This window comes from Gopherus evgoodei, chromosome 5, assembly GCF_007399415.2.
Source record: "Gopherus evgoodei ecotype Sinaloan lineage chromosome 5, rGopEvg1_v1.p, whole genome shotgun sequence".
NCBI classification, from domain to species: domain Eukaryota; kingdom Metazoa; phylum Chordata; order Testudines; family Testudinidae; genus Gopherus; species Gopherus evgoodei.
Window position 1 is genome coordinate 53,979,720 of NC_044326.1, and position 27,872 is coordinate 54,007,591.

The 27,872-nt window shown below is 38.9% G+C and overlaps 1 protein-coding gene across 1 annotated transcript in view; it reads left to right on the forward strand.

Annotated features, from left to right (window-relative positions):
• Positions 1-27,872, forward strand: part of EXOC1 (exocyst complex component 1) — a 66,002-nt gene that overhangs the window by 14,907 nt on the left and 23,223 nt on the right. The window contains 7 exon segments of the mRNA XM_030565520.1: positions 1,091-1,318; positions 1,482-1,614; positions 1,794-1,903; positions 11,442-11,591; positions 14,934-15,039; positions 23,862-23,906; positions 24,818-24,981. Of these exon segments, the coding sequence (XP_030421380.1) occupies positions 1,091-1,318; positions 1,482-1,614; positions 1,794-1,903; positions 11,442-11,591; positions 14,934-15,039; positions 23,862-23,906; positions 24,818-24,981 (936 nt within the window).

Here is a 27,872-nt window from a genome sequence, read left to right on the forward strand (position 1 = left end):
TTTGTACAGAAGAATTACATGTTCACTAGTACCTGTATTAAAGAACTTTAAAACCATTTCCAGGCCTTCACAAATGAGCTGAATGGACTTCAGGTAAAGGATAGAGAAGGAAAAGGAAGGCATTCTAGAAGATGTTTTCATCTCCCAAAAAACAAATGAAGGACAAGTGAGATCCATGAATATGTTTAGTAAACCAACTCTGTAAATAGACTAATAAGAAGATAAGCAAATTGTGATAAGAGTTCATGCTATAAAATGAGAACACTATAAAATGAGACACTAACAGAGATGTTAACTTTGAAAAGAATATTCCGCTCACCTTAGGATAGGGTGATAAGCAGTGTCAACTAGGAGATTTGGATTAATGCCACAGTATTGCAGAATTGGACTGACTGATCTTTGACAGTAACTGATTTAAAAACAAACACAAACAAACTGCCAGTGCTTTGTCACATAGTGAGCTTAATGACTCGGTGATTCCAATGTTTGCAGAACAGACAGCTTTTAACTATCTAAACTATATTTTTGCCTTAAGCTTGACAGTTGTTTTTTCCTCGATGGGATTGATTTGTGTAGAAACACGGTTGTATTGCCAATTAAACAGTTTCCCTAACTCCAGCTTTCCGTAGGGCAAAATCATAAAAAATTCATCACAGGGACCAAAGTATTAAAATTATTCTGTGACTACAGCCTTTGCATGCTGACTCATGTTAGAATACTGTGAAAAATAGAGCAAAATGTTATTCTTACTGATTTTTTATAAGACGAGGATTCCACACTCTGCCATGGCTTAAGGCACCTACTTTGTGGTCACAGGTTTCAGAGTGGTAACCGTGTTAGTCTGCGTCAGCAAAAAGAATGAGAAGTATTTGTGGCCTTAGAGACTAACAAATTTATTTGGACATAAGCTTTTGTGGGCTAAAACCCACTTAAAATCTTAATATTTTAATAAATTGAAATTGGAGAAAGCCAGAACAACCTAACATTTTGGGAGGTACAGTATTTGATAGTCATGAGGGTGCCATTTAAAAAAAAAATACAATTGTTATTCACAGTCAGGCTATAAAGTGATTAACTATTTGCTCTGCAGGCAAACATTCAATCAATCATGGCTTCTGAGAAACAAGTGAACATCCTGATGACGCTGCTGGATGAAGCTCTGAAGGAAGTGGATCAAATTGAGCTGAAGCTGAGCAGTTATGAGGAAATGCTACAGAGTGTAAAAGAGCAAATGGATCAAATCTCAGAAAGCAACCACCTAATTCATCTCAGCAACACGAATAATGTGAAGCTGCTGTCGGAGATAGAATTCCTAGTTGTAAGCATGTTAATTGTGGCCTGAAATCTGAGACCTTTTGTATTGGGAAGTAACTATTTTTAGAAGTGTCCTATAATATCAATCTTCTTTCAATAGAATAGCATGAAACTAAACTTTTAGCCAGTGCTTTGCTCATATACTGTACTTGTATGTTATCTTTTAGAATCATATGGATTTGGCAAAAGGTCACATAAAGGCCCTCCATGAGGGGGATCTGGCATCTTCTCGAGGCATTGAAGCCTGCACTAATGCAGCTGATGCCCTTTTGCAGTGTATGAATGTAGCTCTTCGACCAGGTAAAGCTTTTGTTAAATAAAATAGGGAAAATGTAACTAACACTCTCATTATTACAGTAGTATTTCTCCTTTCAGTTTTTTAAAGTTTTTCCACGCATAGGGAATCTTGCTGTGTATCTTCTTCCACTCCTAACAAAAAAACATACAAGTCTTAAAATATTTTCTGTTGTGATTTTTAGGACATGATATGCTTTATGCAGTCAAACAGCAACAACAGCGGTTCAGTGACCTACGTGAACAATTTGCACGAAGACTTGCCAGTCATCTGAACAATGTGTTCGTTCAGCAGGTAATTTGTGATACTTCGCTTCTTTAATCCAGATGTTTGCAGCTAGATGGGCCTTTTTAAAAGCTTTGAAAACAAACCATCATAAAGTTTGATGTGATTAACTGAAATCCAAGCACATTTTCTGATCCACATAATAACTTACCTTACTTTGACACATTTTATTTCCAATAGTCTAATAAGTGTGCATAATACTCAATCCAAGTGGAGAGATTTCTAATGGCTTCTAACAACTAGATGCCAAGGAAATAACCGTCTAGACGTCTTTGAACAAAATGATCTATATTAAATTTGACATGTAGGTTAAGGTTCAGTTTTGTGATATAACCATAGTAATTTATTTTAGCCTTAAAGTTCAATAGCTAAAACAACAAAGAGCAATAGTCAGTGAGAGCCAGACTGAGTATTAAAAGGTGGATCCTTCCCTACCCACAGAAGGGCCCATCTCCACTACAGTTATAATTGCATCAAGGAAACTGTATTATGATTGTTCACAAATCTATGGTTATGCCGCTGTTCCAGTTCTTCATGTAGCTTGGTTACAAAACATGGCTGAATTTCAGTCTATCCAACAAATTGGAATGATATAAGCATGGATTTGGACATACGGTAAATAGGCTGCCTGATACGATCGTATTTTGTAGTAGGGATGAGTCCTACACAATTCAATAGGACTTTGAGCTAGATATTTCTTGTAGTGGAGCAAGTGGCATACTCCCAGTTCTGTAGTTGAATTGTTCTAAAATTATAAGTGAAGTAACGTTTTAAAATCTTACAATATGGGTGGAGGAGGCTTGATTTGAGGACTTGTAGTAGGTGTTGGATTAAAGTGTTTGGTTCCAAGTAGAGGAGACTAAAAAACTCTTGCTTTTGCAATTCTACGGGGTTTTTTTGTATGGACCTTCCAGCAAGTAGAATTGTCTTGATGTGGTTTTGATCCTTGTTTTAAATGATTTAGAATTCATATTGTGTGGGGTTGTGTGGTGTTTTTTAGCACCTTTTAAGTTTCAACACTTTTTTTTATTATTCCTGTATTTTATCTCCAATTAGTTTGCTCAGACCCTTCTTCAGCTCTATAACAGGTCCTACTATCTTTCGGTTTCTGTGAGTACATCAGGTTTGATTCAAGCTTCTCTAATTTTATTTTGTTTTTAAAAGCTTGCTAAATCTAACTAGCAGTTGCAACTTTGGCTTTATAAATTGGAAACTTGCCTTTACTGGTTGCAGGGTATAAGGGCTCCTCCTTCAATGTTCCTATTAGCACTCAAGCTCTGTGTGTCTGTCATTGGACAGACAACATTCACATGGCCTCTGAAGCATAACTAAGGTGGTGAAGTGACAAGTTGCATGAAGAAAACTTTTATTACATTTGCCACAAAAGGAAAAGGTTTGTGCATAACCAATACAAACAGCACCAAACAGAAAAAGCAGGATGAGAGATGCTAATAGTTCTTCTAGGTATTGCAGAAAATGAAGAGTTTTTCCAAATAGAGTAATGCAGGATAATCCCATGTGCACATGACATTGCGTTTGGCAGTGCAAGTTCTCCCTGTAATGGCAAGTATTTCTCTACTTTGTAAAAGAATAACTTGCTTGATCTGCTTAGAATTGTCATTGTTAGCTTCTGCTCTTTCTAAATTTTTTTTACCCTTCCTTACATAACCCCCCCACAAATCTGTGGCACCCTACTTCTTCATCTATCCGTGTGTCTAAATGAACAGGTAGGGCTTGAACATCATTGTCTCTCGTAAATGGTTCTCATTAGTGAAGCTGGAAAGTTGGATTTGCTGGGCAGTGCAGTAAAGGGATGGTTGTGCGTTTAAGTGCAGATTTATTGAGAACTTGCTTTTATAATTTTATGCTCCTAATAATGTTTTTTTATAAAAGTTTAGAGTTAGCTCTTAACTACAAAGTAATACCCTATACCCCAATATAACATGAATTCGGTTATAACACGGTAAAGCAGCACTCTGGTGAATCAAAGCAAGTTCGATATAATGTGGTTTCACCTATAATGCAGTAAGATTTTTTGGCTCCTGAGGACAGCGTTATATCGGGGTAGAGGTGTATATTGGCTGCATTCATCTGATATATCACTTAACTAAAAAGTACTGTTGGTTCATACTGGAGGAAATTTCAGAGGGAGGATATATAAAAAACAGTAAACTTACTCAGCCAGTTGTATTCTGTGTTACCTTTACCAAGATTTCTAATCTTTGTGCCTGGATAAATGCTGACACCAGTCCAATTTCTTCTTCTGCTTAATCTTTCAGTGAGGACATTGTGAGGGTGCAAACTCAAAACCTGATGTCCCATTCAGCAGAATTGAGTAATTTCACTACAGGTTTAAGTAGGAAACGCTGATGGACTGAGAAGGAATATGCCCTTGTTTAAACTCTCATCTTCAAATGTAGCAGCAGCAACAACAAATTATACTTTAAATTTAGCATGTTGGACAGTACGAAAGTCTGTTGTGTCAAAGGTATTGGCTTATAAAATGGCATACTGTCTTACTAGGCAGTTGGATGAACTGAATGCAGAAATTGCCCATTTAAATATATATGAAAAATGTCTCTAACTGGTGAATTTTATCTTGTCTTTAACATCTTGTTGAGAGTTGCACTTTTGTTTAGAACCACTTGTGTGATTTATTTGAATTTCTCATGTAAGCACTTCCCTTGTTTCATTAAGAAGCAATCCTAAACCAGAAAACGCAAGTGTGAAAATGTGAAGCAGTTCAGTCTTCTGCTCATACATGCTATCAATTTATATTGTCAGCTGAATTTATTTAGACATGATAAAGGGAGAATAAATTCCAGTGGATTTATCCAACCTCAGATATCTTAACCTTAAACTATAATGCAGCTTGTTTCATTGTTACAAAGTTTTATGTACCAGTCAATTCACACATATTTTTATTTTAAAAGACTCAAACAAGAAATTCTAGAAATCTATTGACATTTTAAACAGAAAAATGCAACTCCACATTAGAGCTCATTGCATTTGCAAAAAGTCTGCAATTACTATTGCTAACATTCAGCAGTTGATACAGCTAAACATTTACTTGTCTGTGTTCTAATCTTGTTTTCTAAACTTGTATTTTATTTAATAAATTATCTGTAATTTAGGATATTATCAGGTTCTGTTAGTAAGGAAAACATAAATCAGCTGGGCTTTCTTCTTTTGAAACAGCCTAAGGACATTGGACAGCAAACTTGATAAAAGCTTGCAGTGCAACATGATGACAAAAAACTGTAATTTTGTGCTATGTACATATTTAGTGGCAGTACATTGAACCAGAGAGAGTACTCCTTTTTATGTGGCATTTTTGGAGAAAAAACCCTATTGGTTCTGGGCCCCTAGATGCTAGAATTTAAACAAACTGGATGTCATTTGGAGTAGAGCAACAGAAAAAATTCAGATGGAAGGATTGACTTGGAAGGAAAAAATAGGTAGAACGAAGTTAACTTGGCTAGATCGTGACTAGAGGGTGAACATGATCAACTATAACTATGTGAAGAATGCTAATACCAAGTAGAGAGGGAAATTCTTTGAAGTGGTACAAGAGGGGCATGAATTGGAATTATGGGATGAAATAAACAAAGGAAATTTTGGCTGAATATCTGAGAATGTCCTAACAATAATATCAAGAAATGGTACAGAAGTCTTGCAAGAAAAGTGATAGAAGCCCCAATAGTTCAGTCTGGACTGAACAAAAAACTAAAATATATATTGTAGGAAACAAGGCTGCATAGTAGGAGGATGAAATAGATGACTAAGAGGTTTTCTGTATTGCATTTCTGTGAAAAGCCTATCTTAAAAAGGGTGGGTGGCATCAAAGAGCAATTAAGAATATTTTGCTGTTACTGAACTAATATACAACCTTTTAACAATTTTAACTCCCTTACAAATAGGAAGATAATTGCTGCTGTTGATATATCTACTTACTCTTGTTTGTTCAAGCCTAGCTGATCCCTGTTTTTTTAATTGTCTATATTGCTGCATATTTATTTAAAACAAAACAAACAACACATACATACTGTGACCACAAAGATCACACTTTCTCCTCATTTGGCAGGGGTGACTCAAGTGTGGCCTGTGCCCATCTGAGCTTATACAAAGGTGCGGCCTGCCTCCTGCAACTCTAATTTGCATTTGGTAAAGTCAAATTTTAAAGTTTCAGTTGGGTTATAGAGAAAAAAAATAATTTCTCTGAGTGTCTGAACTTACTCTTTGCTGGGACAAATAAGAAAAATCATCTCAGGCTAGGAATCATTTTAATGTAATCTGCTAACTCATGCTGTATCCCAAATTGGATGTCGTTTTCTTTATCATTCTAATTATGAGAAAGGAGGCTGTAGTAAAAATAATAATAATAATAATAATAAAAATCATGGTTTGACTAGTTTGTCTAAAGCATTTTAAATACACTGAATTGTTTGGATTGCAGTGTTTAGTAAAGGTTATTTTTCAGTTAAGGTTTATGGAATGTCTAGGTTTAAGTCTCTTAATTTAAATTAGATGTCCATGGCTAAATCACAGTTGAAAACTACAAAGATTTTGAGTTCCACACACTTCTTTTACATATATTGGGCCTAATTCTCAAGTGTTTGAACTGTACTTGGTACAGTGGGAAGTGGCTATGGGGCAAGATGGCCAAAAGTCATCTTTTTTGTTTCTGTGTTTTAGATGCCAAACTGGCATCCCATGTAACTTAAAGCAGCCTAATGGCTGCTCTAAACTACACAAACTAAAATCATCATCTTAGGACCACCTTGCCAAATGGTCACCCCCATCCCATCTCTTACCTGCTCAAGAATACCACTATATCTGGAGAGAGTGGCTAACAGTGGTTTAAGCTGACTTTACACTGTTTGAAAATTCCATTATGTCACAGGAATCACTGTCTGCCTAACCAGGGCAGTTTTGTGCCCTCTGCACTGCCAGAAAGGCACAAAAGTTGTAGATCTGGAAGGCAAAGATCTGGCCCATAGATTAGTTGTGAACCAGAGGAAAATTTTCCTCCTGCATAGTGCAAGATAGCATATAGTGACTTAAAACAAATTGAAAAATGAAATCTGTGAAATATAACCATACAGTCTACTATGACTCCAGATTGCATTTGTCATCTCAACTTGTATTAAACCAGTGGTCTCCAACCTTTTTACGCACAAGATCACTTTTTGAATTTAAGTGCAACTCAGGATCTATCCCCCTCCTTCCCTGAAGCCCCATCCCACTCACTCCATTCTCCCCCCCCAAGCCACCCCCGCTCACTCTCCCCCACCTCACTCCCTTTCACCGGGAAGGGGTTTGGGGTTTGGGAGGGGGTGTGGGCTCCAGGCTGAGGCTGAGTGGTTCGGAGTGTGGGAAGGGGCTCCGTAGAGAGTTGGGGTGCAGGAGGGGGTATGAGTTGTTGGCTCTGGGAGGGGGCTCAGAGGCTCCTGGGAGGGGCCAGCTTGCGCCTGCCCCTCTGCAGGCACCATCCTTGCAGCTCCCATTGGTCACAGTTCCCCATTTCCAGGCAATTGGAGCTGTGGGAGCAGTGCTTTGCAGGCAGGAACAGCGTGTAGACGGAGACCCCTGCCTCTCCCCTAGACTGCAGAGGCATGCTGCCGGCTTCTGGGAATGGCCTGGGGCTGGGGCAGGCAGGGAGCTTTCCTCAGTGGTAGTCCTGCTGTGCCATTGGAGTTTTAACGGCTGGAGATCGTAATCGACTGGTAGAGTCTCCAGGATCAGACCAGTCGATTGCAATCGACCGGTTGGTGACCACTGTATTAAACATAAAAAAACCCTGACTTTTAAAGAACATTATTAAGGTTGCAAAGACATGCACTCAAAAATTAGGAAATGCCAGAATTAAGGTTACCTGTACCACCTTAATTCAGCCCCTTGTTCATGTGCATTAAGATACAGTTTTAATTACATGATTGCATACTATTTTTTTCCACAGGCCCTCTGTCATTCTGTGTATGAGATGGACCATGCTCCAGGGATGAGTCAGGGTTTTGTAGTGATAGGGAATAGCCAGCATGGATTTGTAAAGAACAAATCGTGTCAAACTAATCTGATAGCGTTCTTTGATAGGATAACGAGCCTTGTGGATAAGGGAGAAGCGGTGGATGTGATATACCTAGACTTTAGTAAGGCATTTGATACGGTCTCGCATGATATTCTTATAGATAAGCTAGGAAAGTACAATTTAGATGGGGCTACTATAAGGTGGGTGCATAACTGGCTGGATAACCGTACTCAGAGAGTAGTTGTTAATGGCTCCCAATCCTGCTGGAAAGGTATAACAAGTGGGGTTCCGCAGGGGTCTGTTTTGGGACCGGTTCTGTTCAATATCTTCATCAACGATTTAGATGTTGGCATAGAAAGTACGCTTATTAAGTTTGCGGACGATACCAAACTGGGAGGGATTGCAACTGCTTTGGAGGACAGGGTCAAAATTCAAAATGATCTGGACAAATTGGAGAAATGGTCTGAGGTAAACAGGATGAAGTTCAATAAAGATAAATGCAAAGTGCTCCACTTAGGAAGGAACAATCAGTTTCACACATACAGAATGGGAAGAGACTGTCTAGAAAGGAGTATGGCAGAAAGAGATCTAGGGGTCATAGTGGACCACAAGCTTAATATGAGTCAACAGTGTGATACTGTTGCAAAAAAAGCAAACGTGATTCTGGGATGCATTAATAGGTGTGTTGTAAACAAGACACGAGAAGTCATTCTTCCGCTTTACTCTGCGCTGGTTAGGCCTCAACTGGAGTATTGTGTCCAGTTCTGGGCACCGCATTTCAAGAAGGATGTGGAGAAATTGGAGAGGGTCCAGAGAAGAGCAACAAGAATGATTAAAGGTCTTGAGAACATGACCTATGAAGGAAGGCTGAAGGAATTGGGTTTGTTTAGTTTGGAAAAGAGAAGACTGAGAGGGGACATGATAGCAGTTTTCAGGTATCTAAAAGGGTGTCATCAGGAGGGGGGAAAACTTGTTCACCTTGTCCTCCAATGATAGAACAAGAAGCAATGGGCTTAAACTGCAGCAAGGGAGATTTAGGTTGGACATTAGGAAAAAGTTCCTAACTGTCAGGGTAGTTAAACACTGGAATAGATTGCCTAGGGAAGTTGTGGAATCTCCATCTCTGGAGATATTTAAGAGTAGGTTAGATAAATGTCTATCAGGGATGGTCTAGACAGTATTTGGTCCTGCCATGAGGGCAGGGGACTGGACTCGATGACCTCTCGAGGTCCCTTCCAGTCCTAGAGTCTATGAGTCTATGAGTAAAGGAGGCAGTTGTCTGTTTCATTTGTTGCAGAAATTAAAAGGTGTGTAGTGAATGAGGCAGTAGATTGAAGGAAAAGAGAGAGTGATTAAGGCAGTTGAATGCTGCTCTTGGAAACTGAATTCTGTCCCTGTCCCAGGTTTTCTGTGTGATCCTGGACAGTCACTTAAACTAGACTTTTCATAGGTTCCTCATTTTCTCTGGGTGCTTGATTTGAGACCCTGGGGGTTTGTTTGCAAAAGTGCAACTGAAGTCAATGGGAACTGTGCTTTGACCATATTAGCTGCTATGTAGTGCCATATATTCTGAAAAATCAGGTCCCAGGTGTATCAAATTGGGCACCTAAAATTAGTGGAGACTTTGACAATTTTTCTGTGCCTCAGTTTCCTATTTGTAAAATGGAAATAATATCCCCTCATTTCACAGGTGTGTTGTGAAAATAATGTATAGTGATAAGTGCTGTAGAAAAGCCTGTGAGGAAACTAATAATTTTGTCTTCAGAGCAGTGTTTGAGTACTGTGCAGTATATAAAGTCTAAGTCTAGGGTCACACATTGAACAATGAGGAGAAAAATACTGACTAGCTACTTGTTAAAGGAGCACCATCTATCTTGTGAATTGAATGAGGCAGGAGTCCTATGGAAAAATGTATGTGATCGTATGATACAGTCTGTATCATAATTCAGGTGCACAAGGGGGCTGAATTAAGGTTGCACAGGCAACCTTAATTCTTGCATTTCCTAACTTTACATGCTTGCCTTTGCATCCTTAGTGTGTGTGTTAATGTAGCTTTGTGTGTAATTTCCCAGGATTTAAAAAAACTAAACTGAAAAAAAAATTGTCATGTGGCATAATATTGACATCCACCTAAATCCTCAACTGTACTGGAACCTTTAGATCTTCCGCATAGACCTCTGCCTTTTGAGCTAACAGAGTAACTAACTGATAGAGGATGACAACCTATTATTATTATATGGACCAATGCTAGATGGGGATGAGACATTTTGCCATTTTTTTTCAGATATTTGGTGACAGCAGAGGAATAATGAGACTAGAATTTTGAGTTCCATTCCTGGTTCTGGAGGGGAGTGTGGTCTAGTAGGCACAAACTCTTCTTCTGGTACCTCTCCCCAGGCTTGGATGGCTTCTGCCCCATCCTTTCCAAAGTGTCCCTATGCCGTCTTCCCCACCCCTGGCTTCTTGTCCCAGCCCCTTTATCCTCACCTAGCCAGTCCCAGTCTCTCTAACTCAAGCTTCTCATCCTAGTCTCAGTTCCCCCATCCCCTCAGCTCCTTATCCAGTCAATCCCAGCTCCCCTTCCTGGCTCCTTATCCAATCTGCCTCTGATCCTTCTCCTCCTCCCGCATTCCATGCCCTCACTGGCTCCCAGTTCCCATTTTTCTATCACTAGATTCTTCATCCAATTTCAGTGTTTGCCTCACCCCCACTCCTCGTTGCCTTGCCAGTCCAGTTCTCTGCTCGCACCTTGGCTTTTCATCAAGTCTGTTTCCCCAATTCCCATACCTCATCCCTTCCCCACCTCACTAGTTCTCAGTCCTAGTCTTCTTGCTCAAATAGTTCCTGTCTTCCCTCGTAGCTCTTTGTTTCATATTGAGTCCCTCCTCCATTGCCTTCCTTGTCTAACCAGTTCAATCTCCTCTCCCTGCCAATCTCTCTCCCCTACCCCGCTCCTTGTCTCAATCTAATTATCCCACACCCCCAATCTGACTCTTACCCCTCTGCTTTCAAATCAGATAGCTTCCTCTATGCTGCCTGGACTTAGGCATTGAGACCACAAGAGGGACAGTTTTTTGCTTTTCAGTTCTGGTCCAGACCCAGTCTGGCCTGCAGCAGCAATTGCAGAGAAAGTCTTGTCACCTCCTGTAGCCTAGGGCTGGAGCTTGCTCAGTTGCTCAATACAGATGGGAATCTTCAGTAAGTTTAGATGGTAAATTCAATAAAGTCTCTGCTGAGTATTTGCAAATTACAATTTTTCTGAAGCTTATAATTTGGCCAAATTTGGTCTGATATTCACAGAGACAGCAGAAGACAAATCCATGATACAAGTCCAGTGTCCTAGTCACTAGGCCACTGCAGGATAAGTGACCTGTGAAGGAAGTAATTTTCAGTTTCACTTTTCTGTTTTCTTTTGTTTATCTGACAATGCAATAATTTGTAGGCCAATCAGATAGCATTTGTAGTGGTATGTTTACACACATTGCTTCTACACTTATTTTAACGTTTTCTTTTATCAAGGGTCATGACCAAAGTTCCACGCTTGCCCAGCACTCTATTGAGCTGACATTACCCAATCACCATCCCTTTCACAGAGACTTGCTTCGATATGCCAAATTGATGGAGTGGCTAAAAAGTACAGAATATGGAAAATATGAAGGGTTAACAAAGGTATGTGACTCAGATATTGGATAAATTCTCTCTAGTGCTGTGCTTTCCATTATTTTTGGATAAGTGTCTTATTCTCAATTTTGAATGTTAAATTGTGATAACAAAAATCACTGCTCAGCTCTTTTAATCCCTGATCCTACTTTCCTTACTTTTTTCTTGGTATTATCATCATTTACTGTGATTATACACTGTAAACTCCTCCAGAGAGAGGTTGTGGTTTTAAACTCTGTAAAGCACCATACAAAGTTATGTCACTTAATAAATATGTGATACCTTTAAATACACATTTTTCCATTGTGTGCCCTAGCAGCATACATAATTAAAAAAATAATTGTGGAAAATAACTCTGATATAAATGATCTTCCTAGTTCTACAGAACTCATTGTTAATCCATCGTTTGTTTTTTTTAATGCAAAACTTTTTAGAGGCTACTTTAAATAAAAAAGAAGATCTCAATTTTAGTTATTTTTAAAAATTTGTTTTTGTAAGTTGTTTGTACAGGTTTTTAATAAAATACCATGAAGTGAAAAATTAACCATAGATTGTACAGAAATTGTGCAGGTGTAACTGAAGGCAACATTTGGCCCTTAGCAGTGAGGTTTTTGCTCTTATTAAACATGCTATTTTTAAGGCCGATACAATGGATAACAACTATTAGCAATTCTGATATTGACAATTTTCTGGTCTGAGCAACTTTTTGCTAGGAACCACCCAATCCGATTGACTTCAGTGTTAATGGCATTTGGCTGTTAGCAACTGTCATGCCATTTACTGACCACTTGTTTTTGCCATACAGCCCCACAAGTCCCCACTTCCTGTGGAAAGCCTCAGATACGGGCAGGTTTGCATGGCTGCTGCCAGGGAGAGAAGCACTTGGTCACGTTGATCCTGGGCTCCTGGAGCAGTCTGGACCATGCATAGAAAGGGGCTGTGCAGCCCTGCAGGTGCCCAGTGCCTCTGCTTCCTGTAGAAAGCCCCAGCATTCAGGCTACAGCCCTGCTGCTTCCCTTCTTAGAGCTCACCCTCCCAGCTTCGCTTCCCACTGTCCAGGCCGCCTGTGTTTTCTTCTGTGTTTGTTGATGGGTACCTAGCTGCAGGGCTGCTCTGTGCTGCTGTCCTTGGAATGGGCTTTTTGCCTATTGGCAACTTTTGGTTATTAGCAACTTTCTGCTAGAAACTGAGAAGTTGCTAATGAGTGTTATCCGTTGTAAATTCAGTCAGTCTTAGAGTTTTAAAGCAGACTCCTAAAAATGATTCAGAAACATTCAACTAGTTGTCTTCTTTCATGTCGTGTAAGAAGTTGGGTGAAATGCCCAGTAGAAGATTGACGTCTTTTAGAAAGAAGGTAATTTTGTCCCCATTTTAGTCCCTATTTTAGTCTGCATTCATGTAAATTAGGTATGTGGCCTATTAGACAGTATTTGTACAGAGACTGAATGGTAAATTTTGAGAACATTTTTATACCTTTCAAGTGTATGCAAATTATATTTGATAAGCTTCCTTGGTATCCTGTTTTAATTTTCCCTTGTTCTTTCAATTTGTTTGAATTGGGCTGTAAGCTAAAGTTAGGGATATACTCAGAAAACAGTCCTCTTGTTGGAATTCTTTATCTTTTGCAGTTTTGTAGTTAAAGTAGTGCTTTTGAATAATTAATATAATCTGCAAATAAGCAAATGAATCAATAACACTTTCTGTGAGCTCAATGAATGTTAGTGATGTAACTTAAAAGATAATGAATTTCCCTCCGTGCCCCCCCGCCCCGATAATGAAAGTAAGTAACCCTGTGACTGCCAAGAGGACTTATTTTGTGCTTGTAATTTTTTTTGATAGAAATAATAAAATGCAATAACTTCCAAGAACTGAAATTAGATTTCCCTAGTAGTACTGGTTTGTGGCTATTGAAAAACTATTTATTTTGCTTAATGATCTAATTTGTTTTACTTACTTGCAGAGAAATAATCATAAAAATAATGGACTGAACACTATTGTGGAAAGTAGTAGTAGTTACCGTTGTATGTAAAAGTGATAAGTTTAGCCATTTTGGGAAAGGGCTGAGTTCATACTACTGCTATTTCTTGAAGTAGGCAAAATAGAGGGTAATAAGATGTGTGTGTAATATGTGCTTGTGTGTGCACGCACACATAACCCTAAAGATAAGCATTTGCATGTCCTCCTTGTCACATGCGCCTATGCACATATGATTTAATAGGGAAAGGGCATGTGCACTTATTCTTCCAATATGTTGTTATGTTTTTGCACTGATAGTTAGGAATAGATTAGCAATTTATGGAGGGATTTATGGACTTGTTATGCCGAGTGATTAATATTTGAGGATATATGAAAACAAATACATACAGAATGCACTTCCATTTATGATGCTGAATAAGAGATTGTTTTACATAAGAAATTCAAGTTATAAATCAAGCAGTCGGACTGTCAAATTATTTATACTTTATGAGAAGTTTTTTGCTTTTTGAAATTTAAACTTTCTTAGCAACAGTGCAAGTCAAAATTAAAGCAAGCTTCTATAGTTTAAAGTAAAGAAAATACTTATCCTTTATTTGTTGTATGTATCGCTGAATCTGGTGGCAGAGAAGTGGAATTTATAACATCTTGAGCTATCTTTGCCTTCTATTTCTAAGCAGGGATTCATCCTGTGGGAAGGCAAACTTTCACAGGTTTTGCCTAGGGAGTACATCTTCTTATTTGCTGCTAGAGGCTCAGTAAGAGCCCAGTAGCAGAGGCTGTAAAGGGGATGAGTTGAATTATGTCCCCCTGCCACTCTGGCCACCCCAATAACAGTGGGCTCTGCTGGCCATTTATACTCCCCCTGTGGTGGGGAGGTTACAACATACCCCAGTGGATTTGTTGCTTTGAAGCCTCTGTGGGTAGCATAGACCTCTAAGGCCTGGTCTACACTTGGGGGAGATTGATTTAAGATATGTTGACTTCAGCTATGCTATTCTCGTAGCTGAAATTGCATATCTTAGATCGACTTAGATTGACTTACTTCGTGTCCTCGGGGCATGGGATCGATGGTCGCCGCTCCCCCGTTGACTGCTTCTACCCTGGTGGAGTTTCGGAGTCAATGAGCGTGTTCAGGGATCGATGTATCGCGTCTAGATGAGATGCAACGATCCCCGATAGATTGATCACTACCCACCAATCTGGTGGGTAGTGTAGACATACCCTTAGGTTTTATATAGTCCAAATCTTTAGATGCAAGGCACGAAGAGCATTAGCTTGTTCATTTTATTTGCAGGTTGCCATTTATAATTCTGGGTTATTGCATTTGTTCAGATTACAGTACATATGCTAAACTGTATTTGTTTTTCACTTAAGAATTACATGGATTATTTATCACGGCTATATGAAAGAGAAATAAAAGATTTCTTTGAGGTTGCCAAGATTAAGATGACGGGCACAACCAAAGAAGGAAAAAAGTTTGGTAAGCTTCCAAGAGACATATCCTTTTCTTTAGCTTTTTGTTTGTGTTGTAATAAACATTTATGGCAAATCATCTAGAGCCAACTTTGTAAAAGACTGTTTTGTGCCTGAACTGGAAAGATGCTACATTTGGCAGACATGGCTGAAGTCAGAGGACAAATACAGGATCATCAAAAATGTATTAGGTACACTGCAAAAGCCCTCTGTGTGACACTTGTAGTAAATTCAGAGGGAGTTGACTGAGTGAGATAACTTGAAGCATGAGGCATGGCACTGTATACGTCACTGTGAGTGCAGATCATTGTTTGAGACCCAGAGGTGAAAGTAATTTAAAGGACTTACCGGTACGCTGGAGTCCCGAGCGGGAGCATGACCTCAACCGGAAGAGGCCTTTCAAGATTTAAAGGCCTTGGGGCTGTGGCTAGGAGCCCCAGGCCCTTTAATCACCCCAGAGCTACCAGCTGCAGAGGTGGCTGGGAGCTCAGGGGCGAATTAAAGGGCATGGGGCTCCCTGCAGTGGTAGGGGCACTGGGCCCTTTAAATCCCTGCGGGAGCCTGGCTGCCAGAGCTCTGGCGGGGATTTAAAGGGCCTGGGGCTCCCCACAGTGGCAGGAGCGCCGGGCCATTTAAATCCCCGCCTGAGCCTAGCTGCTGGAGCTCCGGCAACGTTTTAAATCACCACCATGGAAGTTGGGCCAGTCTGACACGGCGTACTGGCTCTTGCTGGTATGCTGTACCGGACTGGACCGGCTTACTTTCACCTCTGTTGAGACCTGACAAAAACATTTATTGTTTAAAAACTTTACTTAGTGAGATATTAACACCGAAGCAAATTTGGAAAAACAAACATTTTATCCAAATATCAGAGGGGTAGCCGTGTTAGTCTGGATCTGTAAAAGCAGCAAAGAATCCTATGGCATCTTATAGACTAACAGACATTTTGGAGCATGAGCTTAGTAGCACAAGTAACACTAAGACACTGCCCAAATAGTACCCTTTGGATAAAATAAAAGCAGCAAAGAATCCTATGGCACCTTATAGATTAAGGAGCTCATGCTCCAAAACGTCTGTTAGTCTATAAGGTGCCATAGGATTCTTTGCTGCTTTTATTTTATCCAAAGAGTACTATTTGGGCAGTGTCTTAGTAGTGTTGTGCTGCTAAGAGATTTGTATTTTAATAAATACGTATGAGGGATTTTGAGGAAGCTACCTTAAACACTAATTCTGCCCGTGGGGATGTACATACATGGGTTTCAAAGGGAGCTATGTACATGCATCTGAGGTTGGAAGTTGTATTTAGTTTTCCTTTTGATGAGTGCATATATCCCCCTTTGGGAAAAGGAGTTCACGCATGCCTATGAAAGGGCATCTATACCCAAAATAACATTGCAATTTAGCAGCAAATAATAAGGAAAAACAGGTGAAAAGTAGATGGATTTGTATGTAAGATGTACTGTATTTTAAAAAAAGCCGCAGAGAGTCCTGTGGCACATTATAGACTAACGGGTGTATTGGAGCATGAGCTTTCGTGAGTGAATACCCACTTCAATTTTTATTGTATTTTAATGTTTGGTATAGACATAGCTTTTAATCTCCCATCGTTTTACAATTGAAATGAAAGAATATAATGAATTCTGCTTTGCTTGTTTTAATATAATGAGTTAAATCTTTGATGCACTTTCTCAGATGATATATTCTATTTGTTAATATGCCTAAATTTGCCATACCAGATGATTGAACTTGGAGCACAAGTGGTTCCCTAGAGTTTTCAGAAAAACAGCTTGAAGCAGGAGGAGTCCTGAATCTTGAAGTGTTAACCTACCTTGTTGGTCACAAGTTTAAAAAAATAAATAACCCCCTCCCCTCCTCCCTGCCTCTTAAAATAACCCTATATTTTTTTTCTTTTTTTCTTTTTTTTTACTATTCCCTTGTAATCCACCTCGAGAGGAAACGACATTACCCATAGTAATTATGTTCTGGACTTAGGACACGTTATTGTGAATTGTGGATAACAGATCTTTGTTTTAGAGGAAAGAGGTTGTTCACATATATGAATTTAAAAGATTCAAGAGAATTTCTATTAAGGTTCATATTTGTGTAAACTTTGACTACATTTTTTTTAAAGCCTAGCAACCTTTTCAGTCTAGTAAGAGCGTGGAGAAACTTTCTACCAATTTATCGAGTGTAAGATTAATTACTTTTGTAACAGTTCTACTTAAACATAAAAGAATATGTCTATAGTTTGTCATGTAGCAAACCAGACTGTTGCTTACTGAAGGTCTGAGAAAGCCAGGAAAGAATTTCCTTCTAGTAGGACATTCTGAGATATGTCCTCCAGTATTCATGCAGAGACTAAGCAGAATCTCTTCCTGGAGGAGTGAGTGGGTAGGCTTTAGCCATTGCACAGAAACTGAACTGGCATTCTGCCACTGAATGGGGGAAGTTCCTCGCTACCCAGCCCAGGAATTAATGAACAGCTTTCATGGATGCATATCCCAGAATCATGGATTGTCTGTGGAGTCCATAAATAAATTTAACCTGAATTAGATTATAATGGTAGAATAGGAAAATACATTGCTCTGCACTGTTCATGTTCTTAATGTTATCAGTTGTGCAAAAGGAGGGAAAGAAACATCTCAGATCTTTGCAAATAAATAGTGTTTCATTTTGTCTTTTAAATCTCAGCTGATTTTTTTTAAATTAATGCAAAAACCTATTTAACAATGCCAAATTACAAAGATTTGTGCATTGGAGGAAGTTAGTGCATATTCCTAAAAGATGTTTTGTTGAATTAATGTGCATTTTTTTTAATAATGAAAAAATTACTGTGTAAGGAACACACAGAGGCTTTTTACAGAGTAGATTTTTGGGGATCAGACACTGCCAGTCTTTGAGCTATGTTGGTGTTCTCTTGCCTTTTGCTTCTTTGCAGTTTCTGGAATGAAGCTTCAATTTGAACATCTTAAACATAGAGGGTCTGTTGGGAGAATTCTTTTAGTGGTCTGTACTAGCACGTGGCTCTATTTTTTTAATTTTTTTTTTTGGAAGACTGTCTGACACAAAAAAGAGAGCAGTAAACTTCTGGGATGCAGTGCAAATTCTTCCTTGCCTTAATAGGTGTACTTTTCTTCCTCTGTTGAAGCTAGAAACTTGTTACCTTCAGTGCATTTAAATATGAGCTGAGGATGGGAAAGAATCCTAGAATCTTAGAAACATAGGGCGGAAAGGGACCTCAAGAAGTCACGTCCACCCCCCTGTGGTGTGGTAGGACCAAGTAAACCTAGACCATCCCTGACAGACGGTTGTCCAACTGATTTTTAAAGGATATCAATGATGGAGACTCCACGACTTCCTTTGGAAGCCTGTTCCAGAGCTTAACTACCATTACAATTAAAAAGTTTTTCCTAATATCTAACTTAAGTCTCCCTTGCTGCAGATTAATCCCATTGATACTTGTCCTAAGCTCAGTGGACCTGGAGAACAATTGATCACCTTTCTCTTTATAACAGTCCTTAGCATGTTGGAAGATTATCAGGTCCCCAAATCAATCGTCTTTCTCAAGACTAAACATGGACCTTTTTCTCAACCTTTCCTCATAGATCAGGTTTTCTAACCCTTTTATCATTGTTGCTCTACTCTGGACTCTTCAGTTTGTCCACATTCTTTCTGGATTGTGGTGCCTAGAGCTGGACACTGTACTCAAGCAGGGGCCTCACCAGTGCCAAGCAGAGCAGGACAGTTACCTCCCGTATCTTACATACAACACTCTTGTTAATACATGCCAGAATATTAGCCTTTTTTGCAGCTGTATCACATTGATTAATCATATTCAGTTTGTGGTTCACCGTAACCCGCAGATCCTTTTCAGCAGTACTACTGCCTAGACAGTTAGTCCCCATTTTGTAGTTGCAAATTTGATTTTTCCTTCCTAAGTGAAGTACGTGTGCACTTGTCTTTATTGAATTCCATCTTGCTGAATTCAGACCAATATTCCAATTTGTGAAGGTCATTTTGATTTTTCAGCCTGTCTTCCAAAGTGCTTGCAACCCCTTGCAGCTTGATGTCATCCACAGATTTTATAAGCATACTCTCTACTCCATTATTCAAGTCATTAACAAAAATATTGAATAGTACTAGACCCCGGACTGACCCCTTTGGTTCCCTACTAGTCATGCTCTCCCAATTTGACAGCAAACCTTTTTGAGTACTATGTGACAACAGTATGTTCTACCTACCAGATGATATTTCCACAGCAGCCCGACCATTATATACCTTTGTCTAAGGGTGGTCCTGGGCTATATTTCTTTGTTCTGCAGCGCCAGTCTATGGGGTTGGGGATCAGGGGATCTATGAAGAAACCAATATCAAATATGTGGTTCTGTGGTAAAAAATAAAATAGTGCAGATAAAAATTAAGGTGGAATTTAAATCTGAGTCTGACATCCTAAAACTGCCTGTGTTGGTGCCTAGTTGAGAAATCAGTTTTGAAGAGCATTTGCACATCCATATTTGTACAAATGAAAGTAAATACCTATCCTCTTAGAATAGGATCAGCTTGCCAGCTCCACTCTGATGGGTGGTTCTTTGAGGGATTGTACACATAAATATTTCACTGTAGATGTATGTGTGTCCAGTGCATCCGAGACAGCGACTTTTGCAAGCAGTACTGCTAGGTGGCGCACAGGCTCCTGCTCAACATGTGTTCTCAGGAGACGGCATAAAAGTCCCGAAGAAATCTGGTGGCTTCCAGAACTATTTCAAAAGCCAAACTATTTCATCAAGAAAATCAAATTCTATTACCCCTTTCATGGATGTAAGACACATACTTTCATGTTGGCACTTCATCCCTGCCATTGAAAGTACCTTCAATTTGCGGTAGGTACCAATGATTAACTGTACATGGTGCTTCTCTTTAGTCTATCTTCAGCCCCGAGTATCTTCACCAAATGCATGTTCGGGGTAGTTATTCACCTCCATCATTTGGGTATTCAGATATTCCCTTACCTGGATGATTGACTGATTCCTGCAGCATCGAGCGACCAGGGCCAGAACAGCGTCCTTGTCATGAGACAAGTGTTCTCCTGTCTAGGTCTGAAACTAAATTTGGACACATCGCAATTACAACCAACTCAGTGCATAACTTTCATAGGAGTCCACCTCAATACCAGGACTGTCATGGCTTATCTTCCAAACGAGAGGTATCAATCTATAGCCATCCTTTCCAAAAGCCTCAAGTCCAATCTAACAACATTAGTGCATGCCTGTGTTCAGCTCCTTAGCCACAGGGCCTCATGTATGTATATAACTCCACATATGAGGCTTCAGTCAGTGTATCAGTTTTTCAAGTAGTTCTGTGAGAGTTGATCAGGCTTCTATTTCTACTTTACATCAGCCAGTAGATAATTTTTCCATCTTTTCTCATCCTTTCATTTTTTCTATTTTTGAAATGCCAAATCAATGTTTACCCTCCTGTTCCTACACCTGTATATGGGATTTAAACTTTGTCCTCTCCAAACTGATAGGACCCCACTTTGAGCCAATGGCTAACATTTCATTATCTTTATTTTCTCTAAAGAAAGTGGTTCTTCGTGGCAGTCATTTCTACAAGGAGGATTTCAGAACTTTAAGCTCTCTTGGCTGACCCTCCTTACTTTGTCCTTATGGAAGACCATGAGTCTCTTAGGCCTTACCCTAAGTTTATGCCTAAGGTAGTGTCAGTCTTCCATTTAAACCAAACAGTCTTTTCATATTTTTCCTGAAATCACATTCATTTAAGGCTCAAGAAGCATTCCAGTCTTTGGATGTTCATAGAGTACTGGCATTTTACTTGGACCACACTAGGTCTTTCAAGTCTTACCCCAGGCTCTTTGTAAGATATGCTGAAAGAATTAAAGGTAAATCAGTGTCATTTCGTCAAATCTTTTGCTGGATTTCTGACTGTGTGAAACTCTGCTACAATCTTGATAAAATCTCTCCTCCATTGAGAATAACCTCTCACTCCACTAGGGCTCGGTCCACCACATCACCATTCCGAGCAATCTTCCAATAGCTGGTGTATGCAAGGCAGCAACATGGTTGTCTGTGCATACTTTTCCCACTCATTACACCATGATTCAAACCTTTTGAGATGATGCCAACTTTGCAAGTTGGTGGTACAATCCCTATGTATATGGTCCAAAGTCCTTCTACCTGTAAGGGAATGTCTGAGGAATCATCTCCAGTGGAATGTGTATGTGCACAATCACTCAAAGGAGAAAAATGGGTATTTATCTGTACAGTAACTATTATTCTTTAGGTATGTTGTGCACATATACATTCCACGACCCTCTCACTTTCCCTGCTACTTTGGACTTTACTTAAAGTGGTGCGGAGGAATGAAGAGGTAGGTGGCAGACATGCCTGTTTTATGCCATCACCTGAGAGCATGAGGTGAGCTGGAGCACATGGACCATAGACTCTAGGACTGGAAGGGACCTCGAGAGCTCATCGAGTCGAGTCCCCTGCCCTCATTGCAGGACCAAATACTGTCTAGACCATCCCTAATAGACATTTATCTAACCTACTCTTAAATATCTCCAGAGATGGAGATTCCACAACTTCCCTAGGCAATCCATTCCAGTGTTTAACCACCCTGACAGTTAGGAACTTTTTCCTAATGTCCAACCTAAATCTCCCTTGCTGCAGTTTAAGCCCATTGCTTCTTGTTCTATCATTGGAGGCTAAGGTGAACAAGTTTTCTCCCTCCTCCTGATGACACTCTTTTAGATACCTGAAAACTGCTATCATGTCCCCTCTCAGTCTTCTCTTTTCCAAACTAAACAAACCCAATTCTTTCAGCCTTCCTTCATAGGTCATGTTCTCAAGACTTTTAATCATTCTTGTTGCTCTTCTCTGGACCCTCTCCAATTTCTCCACAGCTTTCTTGAAATGCGGTGCCCAGAACTGGACACAATACTCCAGTTGAGGCCTAACCAGCGCAGAGTAAAGCAGAAGAATGACTTCTCGTGTCTTGTTTACAACACACCTATTAATGCATCCCAGAATCACGTTTGCTTTTTTTGCAACAGTATCACATTGTTGACTCATATTAAGCTTGTGGTCCACTATGACCCCTAGATCTCTTTCTGCCATACTCCTTCCTAGACAGTCTCTTCCCATTCTGTATGTGTGAAACTGATTGTTCCTTCCTAAGTGGAGCACTTTGCATTTATCTTTATTGAACTTCATCCTGTTTACCTCAGATCATTTCTCCAATTTGTCCAGATCATTTTGAACTTTGACCCTGTCCTCCAAAGCAGTTGCAATCCCTCCCAGTTTGGTATCGTCTACAAACTTAATAAGCGTACTTTCTATGCCAACATCTAAATCGTTGATGAAGATATTGAACAGAGCTGGTCCCAAAACAGACCCCTGCGGAACCCCACTTGTTATACCTTTCCAGCAGGATTGGGAGCCATTAATAACTACTCTCTGAGTATGGTTATCCAGTCAGTTATGCACCCACCTTATAGTAGCGCCATCTAAATTGTACTTTCCTAGTTTATCTATAAGAATATCATGCAAGACCGTATCAAATGCCTTACTAAAATCTAGGTATATCACATCCACCGCTTCTCCCTTATCCACAAGGCTCGTTATCCTATCAAAGAATGCTATCAGATTAGTTTGACACGATTTGTTCTTTACAAATCCATGCTGGGTATTCCCTATCACCTTACCACCTTCCAAGAGTTTGCAGATGATTTCTTTAATTACTTCTATGGTAGTATTAGCAGAAGTCTCCAACTCGAGTGCAGTAAGTGCACAGTCACCTAAAATGGAATGTGTATGCACAACAAATCTCAAAGAACAATAGTTACTGTACAGATAAGTAATCATTTGGGGTTTTTTTGCGGCTGTAACTTGAAAAATTCATGCTCACTAAGAATTGTTGAATCCTACTAAATTTTGCTTCTGGAGCATGTGTGCAAGTGCTTTCCACTGGTGAACTTAGAATCCTTTACCACAAACAGGGAAATATTACCTTGTCACAGGGTAAACTTCTTACTAAAATGCAGTTTTTGTGCTTGAGGAAACTACTTATTTTATTTTTCAGAGACCAGCGGGATATTCAGGGGATAAACCCTTTAAAAAAGAGTTGTATCTTTATGTAAATGTTTTTGTTGGTAGTGACTTTTTTTTCTTAGCCTGGCAACATCTGCAAATTGGGAAATTCTTGATGCAACCTGAATGAAAAATACATTACTTCTCACTGTGAAAAGCGAAATTAAGTTGTCAGCAACAGCAATATACAATAGGCTGGCTGGTCTTATTGGAGAAAAGAATATTATTGAAAGGACTTTTGCAGTATTAATAATTTTTTCTGATGTAGTACAAGTTTACACAGGATTAATCTGTTTGCATTTCTCTTTCTTTGGTATCAATATGATTTGCAGTTTATTTGCACACTGTTCCTGTAAACTGCGAATCTGATCCAGTATCAATCTTTGCAAATAAGACTCACTATTTTGGTGGTCTTTTCTGTGTTAAGGAGAATTTAATGTATAAATGTTTAACAAGTCAGAGTTTTCCTACACATTTTGTTTTAAGAAAAATGAAAGTTTAATATTTTGAAACATATACTGTGTTTTCCATGTAGTTAGGTACTGAATTTCTAGAACAGTACCTCCCCAACTACATGTTTGCAACTGTAGTTACTTGCTGCTTATAGTTCTCTGCATGTTTCTTTCCAGCTAGTGCTTAACTTGCATCTTGTGCATGGTTTGTGCAAACTGCATTTTTAACTTGTCTTTGTCTTTGATGCTTGCAACCTAATCCATGCCAGCTACACTGCCTCGAAAAGAAAGCGCTGTCAAACAGGAAACAGAGAGTGAGTATGACTAGTGCATTAGTATGTATTGTCAATGCATGTGTGTCTATGCGTAGACATAGTTATATATAATGGAAAACCCATTAACCCTAAAGCTGACATATCAGGGTACAATAAGTATTTGTAAGCAAAACACATCCAGAGATGTTGAACATAGTTGGCAATTATATTAGTTTGAACATACAGAATGAAAATTAATTGGTTTCTCTGCGATCGATATTTAGGAAGATTTATCACAGCATTTTACTTGTGGTTTGAATATAGCAGGAGATGTTTCTCTTAACTTTGTTTTTGTACTGAGGTTTCTCATCATAGCAAGAGCTCTTCCCTAAGTCCCCTTCTCTCCTTGCCCCACTTTATTCCCAGCTGTCATCAACCAAAAGAATGTGAACTATTGGAAAAAGCAAGTCCAAGAGAATATGGAGAGTATCTTTAGATACTAAAGCATTTGCTCTACTATTTTCCTTTCAGAATAATTTCCACACGCTCTCTTTGCTCTGTGTGCTGCTGGAAGATACTCTTAAAGCATTACAACTGGAGTTCCCATCCAGCTTTCCTTTCAGAAAGGAGAGTATCTGCCCCAGCATATTTGCTATACATGCTGGTCCCAGGTGCAAGATGCCCAAAGTGATTTCTGTTGTCAGTTTTCCTATGTTATTCTACAATGCAGACTTAGGTAGCTGCATTGTAATTAACTCTGAAAACACTTAAATATTCCAGTTAGGTTTGTAATGAAGAAACGTGTATACCCCAAAACCACTTACAGATAAGGTACAAACTATTCAGTAGAAAGAATATTGACATCTCTGTGGGGACTAGCAGTGCTGTTCTGGACATACCTGTATTTTTCTTTTCAAATTTATTTTATTCCATCTATGCTGCCATCTTTCATAGTTTTCATTATTTCATAGGTCTTCATGGAAGTTCTGGAAAATTGACTGGATCTACCTCTAGCCTAAATAAACTCTCCGTTCAGGGTTCAGGAAATCGTAGGTCTCAGTCATCCTCACTGTTGGATATGGGAAACATGTCTGCCTCTGACCTTGATGTGGCTGATAGAACTAAATTTGATAAGGTAAAACAAAAAAATGTAATATTTCTCCTTAGTTTTGAACTTTAATTGTCATGAATCCACATTTTGTTTGTTTGTTTGTTTGTTTGTTAGTGCCCAGGAGTCCATATAGAAGTATAATGCTTTAAATTCATTTAGCATGAATACATATATGTCAACACTTCAGTCTCATATGCATTGTGCATTTGCTCAGGACTCTGTAACAGAGATTTAATTATGGAAAGACTAACTAACTATAGTTAAGATTGCAATTGTTTTCATTATAAGTCTGGTTTTGCTGCACCTTCTCAAAAGTTCCCAAACAAAGGAATGTTGGCTAAAAATTTGTGGGTTAAGTATGGGACCAACATATTTTTTTCCTACCAAATATGAAGCGAATTGATCATGAGACTGCTGAATTATGGCACCGTCATAAGAAAGGAGTTCAAAAAGTATTGTGATGCGTGTTGTAAATTTGTTGGCAAAACTGGAAAGAAGGAAAGAGAATCTAGTTTAGTAGACCATCCAGTAGAGACCTAGTACATAAGACAAAAGAATAGGTTAAATAAATACCAATTTCTAAAATTAACTATTTACATGTCAGTTGTACATCTACTTTGGCTGCCTTAAACTATGGCACCAAATGATTGCTGGAGTCTTATTATTATTATTATTTTTTTTAAGTGAAGGCTAAGTCTGTAGCCCTATCCCTTGCAGAAATAGACCTAAAAGTGTAAATCCAGTGTTTAGGGAGGATTCTCAATGGATAGGGGAAAATTTTCCTACCAAAACTGTTTTTAGTCTTGCAAAATATTATAAATTACAATATATTTTTAAAAAGGACAAGGGGAACCAATTATAGTCTTCTAATACTTTTTTTTGCCAAGTGCTATTGTGAAAATGGAAAGTGGAGAAACAATTAAAATTAAGTTTTATAGGATTATTTTATTTGAGGAAATGAATACCTTTTGTTGCCTAACACCACCAATCCTTGCTATCTTTTTTTTCCTGTTTAATTGTTGTTTCTTTGGTAACTGCAGTTTACCTGTAAGGATTTTAACCTCTAAATTACAGGCATACACTTGCAGTCATAACAGGTGTTTTTCTATGAAACTGAATTAAAATCATGGTCCTGTCTGTGAAAATTAGTAATTTTTGTAAGAATTCTCCTATTCTGTTACAAGTCAACAAAAATAGATATTATCCCTTCAAATTGTTTGGTTTTGTTTTTCTTCTTTTAATTATTTTAAAAAGCCCTCGTTCTGTATTTCTGCATGTAATCTTGTGTGTGATGAAGAAATGTATACGCAGAGTTATGTAATTTGTTGTGCTTGCCCAATAACTTTTTGGATAAATCTTTCCCTGATTAGTTTCTAGTGAGTACATTTACTGCTTAATCTTAGTAGTGTGGTAGGGTTTAACAGTTAACATGCATTTAGTCCCTAAATACTTGCAAAGAAACTGATTTAGTTTACTGTATGCAGGTGACACAGTAGACTAGAATGTCTTTGAAAGAGTCTTTATGGTTTGGTGGATGACACATTTTAATTTATGAAAATTATATGCCAAAAAGTAGCTTTACTGTTTAGTTTGATTATATTTAAAAGTAACTCAAGATCACCTCAGTATTTCCAAAAGTGAATACAAAAACTTATTTACCAATTTCACCAGATGCTAGTACTTAATACACAAAAAATGTTACTGTGAAGCAGTTAGGTTTGGCACACACAGAACACACCTGACACAAACCCACAAAGAAACGGTATTTTAAACCACTTAACATACCCTCTATTCATCCACTTACAGGCACCCACCTTAGCAGTTCCACAACTACGATATTATTTGCTACAGATCGTGCACAAAGTCTTTTGCTGTGTCCCTCTCAATCTATGCTTCTGCGCACACACCTTTACCAAGCTACTATATGCCAACAGAACACACTGCTGCACAAAATATCCACAACTAATAATCTGAAACTGCAGCATAGTATTTGAAATTTTTTTCCAATAAGAATAGCCGCTAGCATATCTTCATCTACTGTGGTTAGAAACTCTTCTGTGAACTACTTCCTATTTTCTTGTTACCTGAAACTACATTGGTATATGATTGCTTAACAGTCTATAACTGTACCAGGTATGGATGCAATTTATTTGGTTATAACCTTATTTGAAAAAGGTTGTGACAACACTGTTACAACCTCTCATGTGGCCAGATAGCAAATGGGTTTTGAATTAGTAAATACTTCATCCTGTAGTCTTAGAATTCAGTTAGCAAACTCCTTGGGGAGCGGGAGGGGAAGAGGGCAGGAGAGACGGGGACCATTCCATTTTCCTCTCTCCCTGTTCCTTTCATATTTAAAGTGGATAACAAATTATATTTCATGTGGTAGTAAAACTTTATGTAAATCAACCTTTTAAAAATATGACTTTTACTGTTAGAACTTTTGGAAATCGTATCAGGCTACTGTTCCTGTTGCTTTTAAATGTTCAGGTAGAAATCTGGCTTCAGAGTTTGAGTGCAGAAGGTATTATATGGAACAAGCTGTGATGCTTCTTGGGGTACCTAGGACTGTGAGTTACCTTGTTACTTCCTTGCCTCCAGTGAGAGACTTGCTAGTGTGTAATTGAGTGTCAGCTCTCTGACACCTCTGCCCTATTAGCAACCCAAACAATCTCCTCAGGGCTATGCCAGCCCTTACTTTGTCTTGCATGTTAACAGTAGGCATACCTCAATCACCGAAGCACTCCCCTGTAACGTCCAGCCCCTACCCATTGGACACTTGCTGAAATTAGCAGGTTTGCTATCCCTAAGCAGACGTACACACAAGCCTGTTTGAGTCAACTGAGGATCAGCTCTTATGTAATATCGCAGCAGTGAGAGAGGTTTATGGTGAAAACAATCAATTTTATTATCAA